Genomic DNA, 13,133 nt, shown 5'->3' with positions numbered 1-13,133 from the left:
TACGAAATGGACTAGCAGGTACATTTACAGTTTTAAAGTACAGCAAACAAAAGGTAGTCTGGAAAACTGGTGCATTTAACAAAACATCTCAGGAAGATATTGCAAGCCAAGTTTAGTCCTTGTTTAGCAATAACCATTCAAGATATACCCTCAGATGTATTTTCTTACCTTGCTACTTGGGCTCCCATCATCCACCAAAATCAACAGATGAAGGTCTCTTGCACAGCTGAATTTTTCTTCATAAAATAAATACCTCATTCAGGGGTGATACAACAGTTTTATTTAAACTACCAAAGATCTCCAAAGCCTAACACCACCTTTCCTGTCCACATATGGCAGGGCACTAAGCCAAAAGTCCGCTACCTTTCATTATTAAAGCAAATAAAGTTCCAACATAAAAACCCAAAATATTCCTACAAATTTCTGCTGGCCATCAGTATTTGATACCTATATTTAATTTGTTTTATTGAAACTGACTGAAGTGTTACTCCCTTAAATATCTTTGTGTAATATATATACAAAAACAAAGGTTACGTCTTACTTTTAGAAATACAGGGATGTACTTCCTCACATAGTTACTGCACATATTCCAGGCACTACATCTTGTTACATAGTAAACAATAACATATTTTATAGTATCTGGTATGATTTCTTCCACCCAGTTTTATAACTCACACTGTTAGAGGACCTGAGCATGTATCACTCCATCAGCCTGAGTCTGAGTAAGTAAATTTACTCTGAGTAAAGACTGACCTTCATAATTGGATCTGCATTACCTGAGCTTATTCAGTTACTGAAAGGGACACTCTCACTAGGCATATAATGCTGCTACAAAAACCTCTGGATTAGGTTTAAGTTAGTTCAGGTCCCTGCTGCAACAGGAGGCACTGGGAATCAGTAGGGAGGAACTGACAAGACTATCCCTTTTGATTGCTGCTCATGTTTAGATCATCTTTAAGCCAAAGATGATCACTACCAGAATGTTAAGCTGCTTCCCTGTTCAGCTCCCACAAGCAGTACAATAGCCACCCATGCAAGAACATCCACCTACTAAGAAACAGTTTTAATAGCTACATAACACACTAAGAAATACTTGGCAGAATTTAATTTTTAATGTTTCAGGAATTGTAGAATAGATGAAATAAGTTTAACAAAGGAAGAGGCAAGCATAAAATAGTGTTGCACACATAACTGGGCCTTAAAAACCAAACTTGTTTTCTTAATTCACAGATAACCCACGAGCAAGGAAACTCTGTGAAAGTGCTCACTCAGTTTTTCACTCATCTTGACATAAATGTTTGCAGGTTCAAAGAGTGAGATGTGATGAAGCCAGCAAATCTGCAAGCCAGGTGATATGAAATCATATTTAGAGTCCATGTTCAGACAGGAATGTACCCACAGCAGAGTTCCTGAAATGTTTTACTTTCCCAAAAGCAGTAGGAAACCCCTTATTTTTGTCACTGAAGAAACAAGCAACTGTTGTACAGACACTATCAAGGTTAAAAGTGCTACCCTAAACAGCCACTATACCTGAACTACCCCTCCATTCTTCCTGGCCTGTTTTCCTCTACACAGCATTCCCTGAAGACCAGATTAAATTCTTTAAAGCCATTGCATAGGGCTGTAGTGAGATCCAGAACTGGCTATACCCATTTCTGGACCATAAACTGTTTTTCTATGGTCAGTAATTCAAAGGTAAACCAAAAGTACCTCTTTCTTAACCCCTCCACACAGAAGCCTTTAGGTTTTCCAGTGGTTTCTGGCTAGTCCAAGTCATCTACAAAATGATAAACAGTATTCCTATGACCCCTTGAAATATTACAGGCAATGAATGATTCTGAATGATTTTTGTGATTCAGAGGCCTATACATAATAAAAACTACATTTTAGAGCTGGGGGGAAGGGGACATTCTCATTTCCAGTAATTTTCTTTAAAAAATTTTAGGAAATGTGATTTTTATCAAAACTGTGTTACAACAAGACTCCCATTCATTCATGCTAAAAGTCGTATTGTACTTGGTGGATTACCTCCTGGCACTTAGACCAGATCAAACTCGCGCTACTACAACTCTGTATACACCACCAACGCACGTTCCCCTCTCTCATGATATAGTCTGCTCACACATAAACTGTAAAATCAGGAACTACATTGCAGCTTGCTCCAATGATCACATTTATGAATGAACCTGAACTGCACACTGGTTGAAAATTATTTCAGATGCTGGATTTTAAACAGGTAAATATGCATCTCAATTAAGTAAACCTGATTTATTACAGACAAATCAACAAAATATACGATGCAAGACACATATAACCCTACCCATATTCTTGATTGTGGATTTTAGGCTTAAAGCTATCTTTACACGTGAATACATTAACTTTAATATTTACTGCACTAATTAAATTTAAATGTGTTAGTCTGTGTTCCAAGAAAAATTTCTTCCTTTTCTATTTTTATAATTCCATATTTAGCAGTGTGCCTTTATAAACCTCACAAATACATTCAATTCACTCCCATATACTGTTTCCCCTTGTAAGGTATGAGGGATAAAAAGCAGGAAGCAAATTTATATCTACTACTTGCAGAGTACACACTGCTCAGTATTCATAGATGAATCAAGGGAGATGACCCTTGGGCCTGAAAAACTTAAATACTTAACATAAGGGTTAACTTGATGATAGAGACATCCTACTTTATTTTACACTCTATTAGAAGAGCTCCAAATTGCATTGTGCGACCTGCGAATCAGATAGGGATCAGAGGTCGTCACAGTGACAACTTTAAGAATTCATGGCTAGATCTGCATAACAAGATATTTTTAATAACTCTCTAACAGCAGCAGGCTGCATGGCGAGTGAGAGGCATAAAATATACCACAGCCACGTTCAGCTCCAGGAAAAAAACCCAACCCAAACCCACCACACTACCTGATTAAGACTCTTCTTAAGAGTACCATTTTGAGGGTTAATTTTAGTGTGGTGGTTTATAGCAATCCTACATTCTAATAAGACTTAAGAAACCTGAGAGCTCTTTAGGTGAAAAGTGATTATGGAAGAAACATTTTACAGATAGAAATAATAATCAGATGATAGTTAAAACAGGGGAGGAGAGAAGAGGAAGCATAAGCATCTGTATGACTTCTTTAATATCTTGTGTTCATTTTTACAGTTATGACTGACCGGGCTTTCTGATAAATGTTAGCTAGACAAAACCAGAAATAGTTAAAATGTTGCCTTGGCTGTTACTTTGACCATACAAACACTCACATTACATGCTAATGATGTACAGTCTGATAGAAGACATGTTTAGATGTAATGCACACTAACAACGGACATTAAGTTCAAATCTTAAGCACTTATGGTTTTCAAAGAGCAACTTTGTTAAGAATGAGGGGTTTTGCCTGTGCTGCTTAAAAGCATCACCTTAGGAAATGACTTCTTTTACAAAGGTGTCTCTCTTGCTCCTTGGTCTGAGTATGTTTTAGCAGATACAGGTTCAGGCATAGGGAGGGATCATTAACGACAATTACTTACCCCCCCCCCCCGAAATAACTTCTCTAAAAGGAAGAGTTAAAAAAGAAGGATGTGAGCACAAGAAGCTGCTACAGAAAGCAGTCAGCTGGACTAGATATTCTATGGCTACAGAAAGAAGCAGAAAGGGAAAACAATACAGCCCTTGCTTCTGATCTAAAATTCACGTGTGACTTTTTTTAAAGCAGACAGTGACTTAACTAAAAGACAGAGTTGAAAAAGAGCTACAAAACAATCAGGTAGAAATAACTCATTCACACTGATAAAATGCCACGCTGTAGTTGAAGATACGGAAAAAATCAGCAATAGTCTTGCAGCTAAATAAACAGCAGAATTCTTGGCTTAGTTTATTACATGTTCAAATTTTAATCTTTTTATATATAAAAATATTTTAAGATTGAATTATAACCAGCAAATATGTCACTTGCAAAAAGAATTTGTAACTATTTTCTGTCATTATTCAGGAAAATCAGACTTATAGTGCAATAAGGTTTAGGGATCAAATCAGGATCAAAAGGACAGCTTTATCCAAGTCTAATTATTAATGGCATTATTGAATTCACCCAGATGTTTCACAGGATAAAATTAACTACATGCATGAACCAAGATCCAAGTGCATTCTTAGATTTGACAGAAGATAAAGAAAGGTGAAACAAAAATTAAAGATTAAAAATCTTTAAATTAAAAACTCAAGATGTAATAGGCGTGTTAAATGATCACTGCTGACAGACAAGTGAGTGGGATATTTCTCACACCATATTGCCCAGTAGCTTCTCTCTGTTTGAATCTTAGCCAGCCCAATTGGTAAATCTTTTACTTAGCTTCACAAAGGTAATGACAGAAGAGATAAACATACTCTCAGTGTACACAACATGGCTTATGAACTACGTTTCCATTAATGTGAGGACTTCATGTACTATCCTAACGGATAAACTTTTATGGAAATGATGTAAATGAAAGGTAGTGTGCATGACTGAAAATACAGCACACACCTGTCCTCTCACAACTTTAGATACAAATGACCTTGCAGTTTTAAATCAGCTGCAAATCAGACAGTAAATAAGAAAAAAAAGCTAGCATTTTAAGACAAGCAGGAAGGTATTAATAAATTAAACTATTTCTCAGCAGCAAAAAATCTTTTTAAGGAACATTTTAGCCATAAGTAAGTTATTCTTAAAAAGGAATTAAACCTCTGGAAAGAGGAATTTCTATTTAAACACCAATCTCAGCCAGTAATTAAAATCGTTCTTCTATAATAATTCACCTAAACGGAGTGAAGGATTAACTCGAAGTGCCTCTGGTGTATTGCTGCTGTAGTGAGTTCCACCTGGAAACACAGATTGAGACGATGGCTGGTTTTGTATAAAGCTGGTGTAGAGAAAAATTGTCGAGCATGCAGTGTGCACTCCCTCTACTGGGCACTGAAATTATCCTGGTTCTTTCAGAGACTGGGCTGCGTCCGAGCCAGCCCGAGCCAGGTACCATGAAATAAAAGCCTTGATACAGCTTCTGCCTTCTTGCCCTAGATTCAGCTAAAACTCAGATTCACAGAAAAAAATGAAATGATGTCGAAATTCCTGTTTACACTCCTAAAATACATTTCCTATCAGAAACCAACACCTGATTTGCACCCCAAACAAGTATTTACTTGCAGTGAATGTAACTTGTGTAAGCACACAAAAACTTATTTGCCTTTGATCAAAACATCCTAACAGCTCAGGAAGAAATGTCTTGAAGACTTCTGATCTGGGGGCAAAGCAATGAGAAGGAGGAAGGCATAGTCTGGGCAGCTGGGCTGAATTAACATTTACAAGATCTGCCACAAGGGATTTGTTTCCAGACAGTCAAATCATAACCTTTGTTGCTGTTTTCCCTCTCCTCCCACAGCTCCAGAGAGGCAAGTGCAGAATGGCACTGTGGCTACTTGCATTAGCAAGGTTTAAGTATTCCATAAAAATGATGGTGTCTTTACAATTAAGGCTTTCTGATGGTTTGAGATGTTCACTATCAGAGGAGAAAAGCAAGAGGTAGTTATACCTTACATCACTCTAACCACTCAGTCCAAGTGTTTCATTGCGTAAAATCCTGTGATTTCTTTCAAGTGACTTGGTGCAAGAGAAGTTCCTACACAAGGGTAGTGATGACATGTGGTAAGGGACTCCAGGACCTCCCTTTTAAGTGGCAATTTAAATCTCTGCAGGATTGAGAGGTATAGTACAGTTTATAGTAATAAACCTCCAGTTTCACTGTCTACTACTAAACTCTTCCCTTTATCAACTTTCTCAATCTCAATTTGAGGATGGGCAAAGCCTTTACTGCCCCCCCCCCCCGCCCATCCCTGGACAGAACAGGGAGAAAATGCAGAGTAGAACAGGTGAAAAGGGGGGAAATTAGAGACCAGAGAAGGACAAAGGAAAACCAGAAAATCAGAGGACACTGGGCAAGCCCAAGCCACCAGCCAAGTTTCCAAGTCTCTACCATTCTGTTTTATACTTGCTGATAAAACCACTTTCTCCCAGAAGGAAAGGCTTACCTGCGATGCAGGATCATAATTACACTGGAAATGAGCAAGTACACAAACAATTCACCTTTATGTTCTCCAGCTAACAATAGAGGTATCTCAGACTGCAGCCACTAGTTGCTAGGAAAACTGCTATCTTATCCAAATGTAGAGATGTCACAGACCAACTACAAATCAAACAATTCACATGGGACCACCTACACTCAGCACTTTATTTACATTCTCTCTGCTTACTAAATGCTCCCTTTCATTTCTAGGTGTGCTCATTTCTACATGTGAGCAGGTACAGCACTCACTGACTCCATGTGCTAACTAATAACACCACTGTAATGCACTGAGCTCTGCCTGGACAGGGTGGCTCTGAGCCAGTGCTTTGAAGGACAGACTAAGTACTTCCCTTGGATTTAAAGACAGAGAAGATAGGAAAACTTTGGCATAGCAACTTCAGCTTCAATGACACAAGGATGTACAGACAGAAGCAATAACACAAACAGCAATGCTGAATTCAAGAGGAGCTCTGTGTAGTCTTTCATATGCTGACACGTAAAATAGTTGACAGATGAAGATTTAATAATCACTAAGATAGGCTGTTTATTTTGTTCTATCAGACTCATTTTACTGTGGTTTTAACAAACTCATTTGACACATGACTAAAATATAATTAATACAGTTTCCTTCTACAGTACAAAGCTCTCTGTGTGCAGGTTATAAATTTAAAGTAACTAAATTTGGGTATTTTCCCACTGGAGAAAAACCCTAGGAATAATTATATATTGTTTTCCATGCCTAAGTTAATACCTCAATCTGCACTGCTTCATTTTGAATGTATTTGTGAGCTCTGTTATGTATTTTCCTTTTTTTTTTTCCTTCTAACCACAGAATTTATTAGCTTTCAAAACTCATATAGATAGCATTGATCAATCTCCAGAAGTGGTTACAATACCACTTTAAACACTCACACACACACACGCACACGCAAAAATCCAGGCTTGAATGTCCTTTATATCTTGCAAGAAATATAGCAACCAATATTCCATGCAGAAGTGCAGCAAATGAAGTCCTGTCAAGCAAATGGCAGGAATGACAGCAGATGTCTGGATTCCTTCATAGCTGGTTGCATAAAGGTAGCACACATATTTCACTGGAGAAAAAAAACCTCTGACAAGACAGCCTTTCAGTACTTTTCATTCACAGCTGGCATTTTTGACTGCTGTGGTATGTCAGTAGGTATTAAGATGATGAACCAGATTAATCTTGATAAAAGCTTCATTTGTACAAAGAAAGCAAAGTCTACAACACTCAGTCACAGCTAAACAAGGCTACCACAGTTCAGACCAAGGTTTAATGTCCAGATCAAATGTTACAATCCAGTCATAAACCAGACTCTGCTCTGGACCCTGGCCCTAAACACTTATGTCAAGCTATACAGTAATGATGTTTGATTGCAGCCAACAGAAATGACTGTTACGCAGCTCTGCTTTTAGCTACATCAACAAGCCACAGGCTCCTTTTTGGATCTGTTTGAATTATTTGATCTTTCAGCTTCTGTTTATTCACAAGTTCTACCAACTTCACAAAAAACTATCATAGGTAACTAATCTTTGTGAAATATTTTGACACTTTCAAGCTTTACATAACTAATTCTCTTAAGATATCTTCAATCACATTTCACGCTCGCTAGAGAAAGGAAATGCTTCAAAGTAGAGACAGACACTGCCTTCCTGAACTGAGAGACTCTAGCACAGCTGGGCCAGTTGTAAAAGACCATACAGTGTTTAGGGATAGACACACACAAAGGAAGCTGAGGGCTGTTACCCATGTGTAACAGTGTTACATACAAAGAAACTAGGAGTAAATACGATCTGAACTTAACCGAAGTGCTGCCTTACATGGCTTTGCACACTCTGCAGGTGTTTAGTGCAACTTCCATGAGTGAAGCTGCAATCAGGTGTATGTTTCAACAGAACTTGTGTTGAGAAGTCCAGCTTAATGTTTAAGAGAAAGTGAGTTTTTTTCTACACAAGGCAAGCGTTACCAATAGTCCCCTCTAGAAAAAGTTTTAAGAAACTCACCACTTTTCTTTTTCTTGCTCTAAACGAAATGTTCATTTCCCTGTATTTCTTCATAGCAGTCTCCATTTTATTCTTGAGATCAATGGCACATCTTAACCGATCATCATTTATTCCTGCTTTGGTAAATAACTGCAAAGCAAAAATGAAGCCACTTCTTAATGAAGCCACTTCTTTTCCATCTAGAATATAAAATCTAATAGCAACTACTAATGAAAAAGACCTAACAGCTGGTAAAAACATTTCCTGAGAGTGTCCTTCTATAGGCCAAATTCCATGCACAAGGTTCCTGAGCAGTAGTATCAACTGACAGAAAGGACATACTGTTTTTCTGATAGACATGTCTGACAAAAACAAGCTGTGTTTTACTTTCATCCTTTGTGAAGAACCCCCATTTTACTGTATCTTTACAAAACAGTATGACTGTAGGTAGCACATCTAATGCTGAGAGCCTTCAAACAAGTTATGTAGCTCCTGCAGTCTTTCGTCCGCCCTTACTGAAACAGAAATCCTCCCTGTTTGCACCAGGGAGGTGCTAACCTTCATTTCTTTTTTTGCTCACTCTCAAGACATATTGTACGCCAGTCCTTGCTTTTCCATTCTCTTTATAACAAACAGTAAAAAAAAATGGTCTCTATCCCACCTGGATCCAGGACTGCACAGAAGGCCAGAACTTATTTCTGAGAAGTCTGTGAGCATCCATGACATTGTTTATTATAGCAGTATTATCTTCATTCTCATGCACTTTTATATCTGCTCAAAACAGGAAAAAAAGTGTTAGTGCACAATATTTATAGTATCTTTACTCCAGGAGCTAAAAGAAGTAAGTGAAAGAAGTAGACGTGAACCTTTCCAAACTATTTCATCACTTCATCACTACAAACATCAGAATGTTTCTCTGTTCAGTATTAATTATTCTACCATTATCCACACATTCAAAAAACATCAGAGGAAAAGATGAAAATCTTTCAGTTCAGTGATGACAGAGTTGTTAAGTCATCACTACTAAGGAATCACCAAATAAACCACAGACAAGTGCAGTCTTACTACTGACATAACAGGGACTTAATTGTCAAAGAAGCCAAAGTATGCCACCATCCCAGTAAAAATGGTACTTTTTACCAGTTAGCCATTCACAAGTCCTATGGATACATTTCCAATCTGTTGTCTGCAAGCCCACAGGTAGGTTCATGCCTTACTGGTTGTTAGCACATGAAATTCTGTTAGGACAGTATTTTAAAGAGACTTCACTTGGCCTGCCAAAACACAACCGCCTCATTTTTTAAGAGGTAACTCACATTAGCAAAGTTATATTAAAAGAATATATAATATAATGCTTAAAACTTCTAGCAAAACTACTGATTCTTGCAAGTTCCCAACAGCAAGGGGAAAAGCAAAGTTTAAGAAACACTCAACTGTTAAGATTTTTGAATCAGCAGCTTATACCCCAGCTATAGAAAGAAAAAAAGTGAGTAGTGAAGTATATGAGAAAGAAAATTACATATGGAAAACTTTTTAACACAGGAAACTTATAGGTACTATGAAGTGCTGAAATGTGGTTACAACTAATACAAAAGTTCAGTCTCAGAAGGTGATTAATCAAATCTGTTAATCGCATACAAGGACACCCAAACCTAAGAATGGTTACCAGATGAACCAGAAATAGGAAAGAACTCCAAAGGAAATCAAAGTGCTGTCTAGAAATTCCAAATCAAATTGGTGTCTAGGAACCCCAACATTTAAAAACCTCACAACTGCAAAGCACTTCAGACCTAAGCTGCCTCTAGCTAAAAGTGAAAGATACTCCAGGTACCTGTGGAGACTTCAATGTCTAGAGTATACTTGTGTGAAATAAGCCCATGGTTCCTAACAAAAGTCTCATAATCATCATCATCATCGAGAGCAAGGACACCAGATTGAACTTCTGAGCATGTGCCTTCATCCAAGTCTTTTTGTTCCAGCTTTTCCTGTTTCTCATCTAACTCTGTATCAGTTCTAACACACTGAGAAAGAATGTCCTTGCTGCAGCACGGCTGCTCATCATCCATGCATTCAAGGTAGGACTGGTTCACTTCCATCTGAGAAGACCAGGGGGATACAGGTCTACCCTCATTAGCAGACACTTGTTTGTTGGGTTCCAGTTCTGCGTTGTGCACAGTGAAGTCAAAAGGGTCTGGCAGGAGAAGCCGGAAACAGTTTTCCATCTCTGTCAGTGTGTCAGCAATCTCTTGGGACATTTCTATCAAGACACAAATGTTTTAGAATATCATTAAATACTCTAAAATGCCCACAATAACTCTAAAGCAGACACAGATCTACAGAACAAATATAACTGCCAAATTTAACTGCCAAAGGGGTAATCCATTTATCCTGTAAACAGGGATAATTCAGCCATACAGGTCTCTCTTTGCTCAAAAATTGTTCTTATAAAAATGACAACACTTTCCTTAAGCAGGAAATGTAGAACCTCCTCAGCAAGGAATTTAGGATCAGTGTTTCCCCTTTCTCTACCCTCTCTAAAATTTCACAATGTGAATATGACACAAGTACTTCATAGAATTTGAAGGAGAACAAGGTTCAATGGGAATATTCTTAGTGATGTTAGTATCATTCTACGGCCATGATTGTTAGAGCTGCCTATAGTTGTAGCCGTGAATATATGCTATTGCTTGATGCTGCCAATGTAAGTGACTTTAAGAAGGTTAAATCTCCTTAAAATTCCACCCTCATGCATGAAAACATTTCCAGCATGCAGAATAAATGCAGACACAATTGGATGCATTACATATACCAGAGTAATTTAATTAAATAACCCTTTGCAACAGCACCATAATATATTTACTATCTCTGTTCTCCTTTCATATTACAGAAATATGTTTGCTATGTACATATCACTTGAGATACAGCCCTCAGTTAGACACATTTTTTAGCAGTGGTATGATACTTCTCATGGATATCCTACACTGCATTCAGAATTCCTGTGCAGACTACTCCCTATGCCTCTGGAACATGAGGACTTCATTGTTGAGAAACCTGTGTCCACTTAATGACACAAACTAAATCACTAGCTCCAAAAAGTCTCACAATATGCTTGCTTGAGGTTATGCATTCATACTTTTCCATATTACAGACCAGACCTTTACTTGCTAACTTTTCTTTTTTGTTTTTAAAACTCTTCATACTGCCTGAGCTCACAGGATTGTCACTTGTTTCCCCTGATAACCTTTAGGTGAGAGACTCTAACAAATGTAGTATTCCTGTCCTTAGTGCTCAGCTATCATCGACAGCCATCCTTTTCAATTTGTTTTATATAACCTTAAAAAGGATTGCTTTAAAAACAAACAAAACCCCCAAAGCAATCACTAAAAGAACCAAAGCAACTCACCTTCCATTTCTTTTTCAGCTCTTTTGGCTTTTTCTTTGTAAACATTATCCAATCGTTTTTGCTTCTCCTCTTCCCTCCTCCTTTCAGCAATGGTTCTGGCATGCACATCTTCAAAATCTACCTAAGGAGGAAATGAACAAAGTGTAACATTCCTCACAAGAAATATACAGAAAACCCATTTCCCAAGATGCTTATCTGGGGTGAAAAATCCTCTAACACCAGCAATCAGCCAGAAGCTCAGCAGCACTTCCTTTTATCTCTTCTCCTCCTAGAATCAATAACTACAGTAATTCTGAACAGAGTTTTTATTTCTACTAATAAGGGACTGCTGAGAATCAATGACTTTCAGAAAGGAATCATAAGGCAGAAAACCAAAACGCTTAGATTTCCACAACTAAAATGCAGGAATAAACTAGGCTTTGGGAGACACAGGCTTAGAGGCAACAGGCAGGAAGGGACTACAAAGGGTGATCATTCAAATTATATAAAAACATTACAGTAGGTCCACTGTTAATAAAGAAAGCTTAGGAAAATATGTAAACACAAGTATACATATCACTTACTGAAGAACTTTGTAAACAAGGAAAATAGAAGAGAACATGTTCAAATTCATTAAAAAAGATCAAATCTTGAATTTACAATTACATTTGTTGTATTGTGGGATTGAGGGAAAAGGTTATCATTCACTTCCATTTCTTATGGCTAAAATATGAACAGAAATCTGAGTGTTTTGCTATATAAATGTTTCTACTGCAGAATAAACCCTATGGTGTGCAATAAGCCTTAAGGCTTTTACAAATAGTATTTATGAAACAATTTAAAGACAAATGTTTTGTCTATAAAAGCCTCTAAGAGCAAAAGGATACTTCAGTTTGCACAGAAACTGGCATAGAGAGCCTCTATCAGTTTAGGAAAAGAGGCAGACTCACCAAGCTCATTTTTAGTGTGAAATGGGTCGGCAGAAGGAAGGTACCAGAATACCTACAGCAGAGCCACCTGCCCACTCTTTCTCCTTCTCTGTCCCAAAAAGACCAGCCACATGCTGCTCCACTGCACTGTTTCACACTTTGGCACTTGTCCAGGTACCCTTCTTACAACACCTGCAAAACTGTCATGGTTTGACACTGATAACCAGAACACACCTCACATACAAGGTATCCACCAACAACCAAATTTACTGCACACAAGAAGCTTTGAGTTGTCCAGCACAGGACACAGCAGCCTCTTACAGAAGCCTCCCAGGGTCAGAATAACTCAGGGCCCAAGTTACAGATGTGCACACGGAGTCACCTGCTATCTGGTGTCAGCACTAACTCACTAATTTGGTCAGAAAACATCTAACACCATTTAGGTGATACAGATCGACATCAGAGTTGTTCTGCCTTCGTATCAGTGCAGGCTGTATGAAACCTTTTACCAGAGGTCTATAATTATGGAACTGGATGTGATGAGGTGCAATTGCTCTTGATTTAAAGAGTGTAAGTAGTGAGCCTAGACACCTATGGCAACTTGAGCAAAAATACTGGCATATGGGAGTAATATTTATGTATTGACCTGTTAAAAATTCTCTTCACTCTGGAATTCCAGTCTACTCCATAACCCCATCCATGCATTCCTCAGAGGCAAA

General features: G+C 37.9%; 1 protein-coding gene and 1 long non-coding RNA gene across 2 annotated transcripts in view; both read right to left on the bottom strand.

Moving 5' to 3' along the window:
• The window catches only part of LOC133276290 (uncharacterized), a 380,765-nt gene that overhangs the window by 38,946 nt on the left and 328,686 nt on the right, over positions 1 to 13,133 (bottom strand). The gene's annotated exons all lie outside the window — the stretch shown is intronic.
• UVSSA (UV stimulated scaffold protein A) overlaps positions 1 to 13,133 on the bottom strand; it is a 53,304-nt gene that overhangs the window by 37,761 nt on the left and 2,410 nt on the right. The window contains exons 3-6 of the mRNA XM_061466745.1: positions 11,507 to 11,627; positions 9,935 to 10,360; positions 8,765 to 8,874; positions 8,125 to 8,253 (exon numbers count right to left, since the gene is read on the bottom strand). Coding sequence (XP_061322729.1) covers positions 8,125 to 8,253; positions 8,765 to 8,874; positions 9,935 to 10,360; positions 11,507 to 11,627 — 786 coding nt within the window. The remainder of the gene's footprint in view (positions 1 to 8,124; positions 8,254 to 8,764; positions 8,875 to 9,934; positions 10,361 to 11,506; positions 11,628 to 13,133) is intronic.

This window comes from Pezoporus flaviventris, unplaced genomic scaffold (genome assembly GCF_033815535.1).
Source record: "Pezoporus flaviventris isolate CSIRO_AGI_PZ_B2104156 unplaced genomic scaffold, CSIRO_AGI_Pfla_v1 ptg000002l, whole genome shotgun sequence".
In the NCBI taxonomy this organism is placed as follows: Eukaryota; Metazoa; Chordata; class Aves; order Psittaciformes; family Psittacidae; genus Pezoporus; species Pezoporus flaviventris.
The sequence above is the reverse complement of the archived record's forward strand: the minus strand, read 5'-3'. Positions and strand labels throughout refer to the sequence as shown.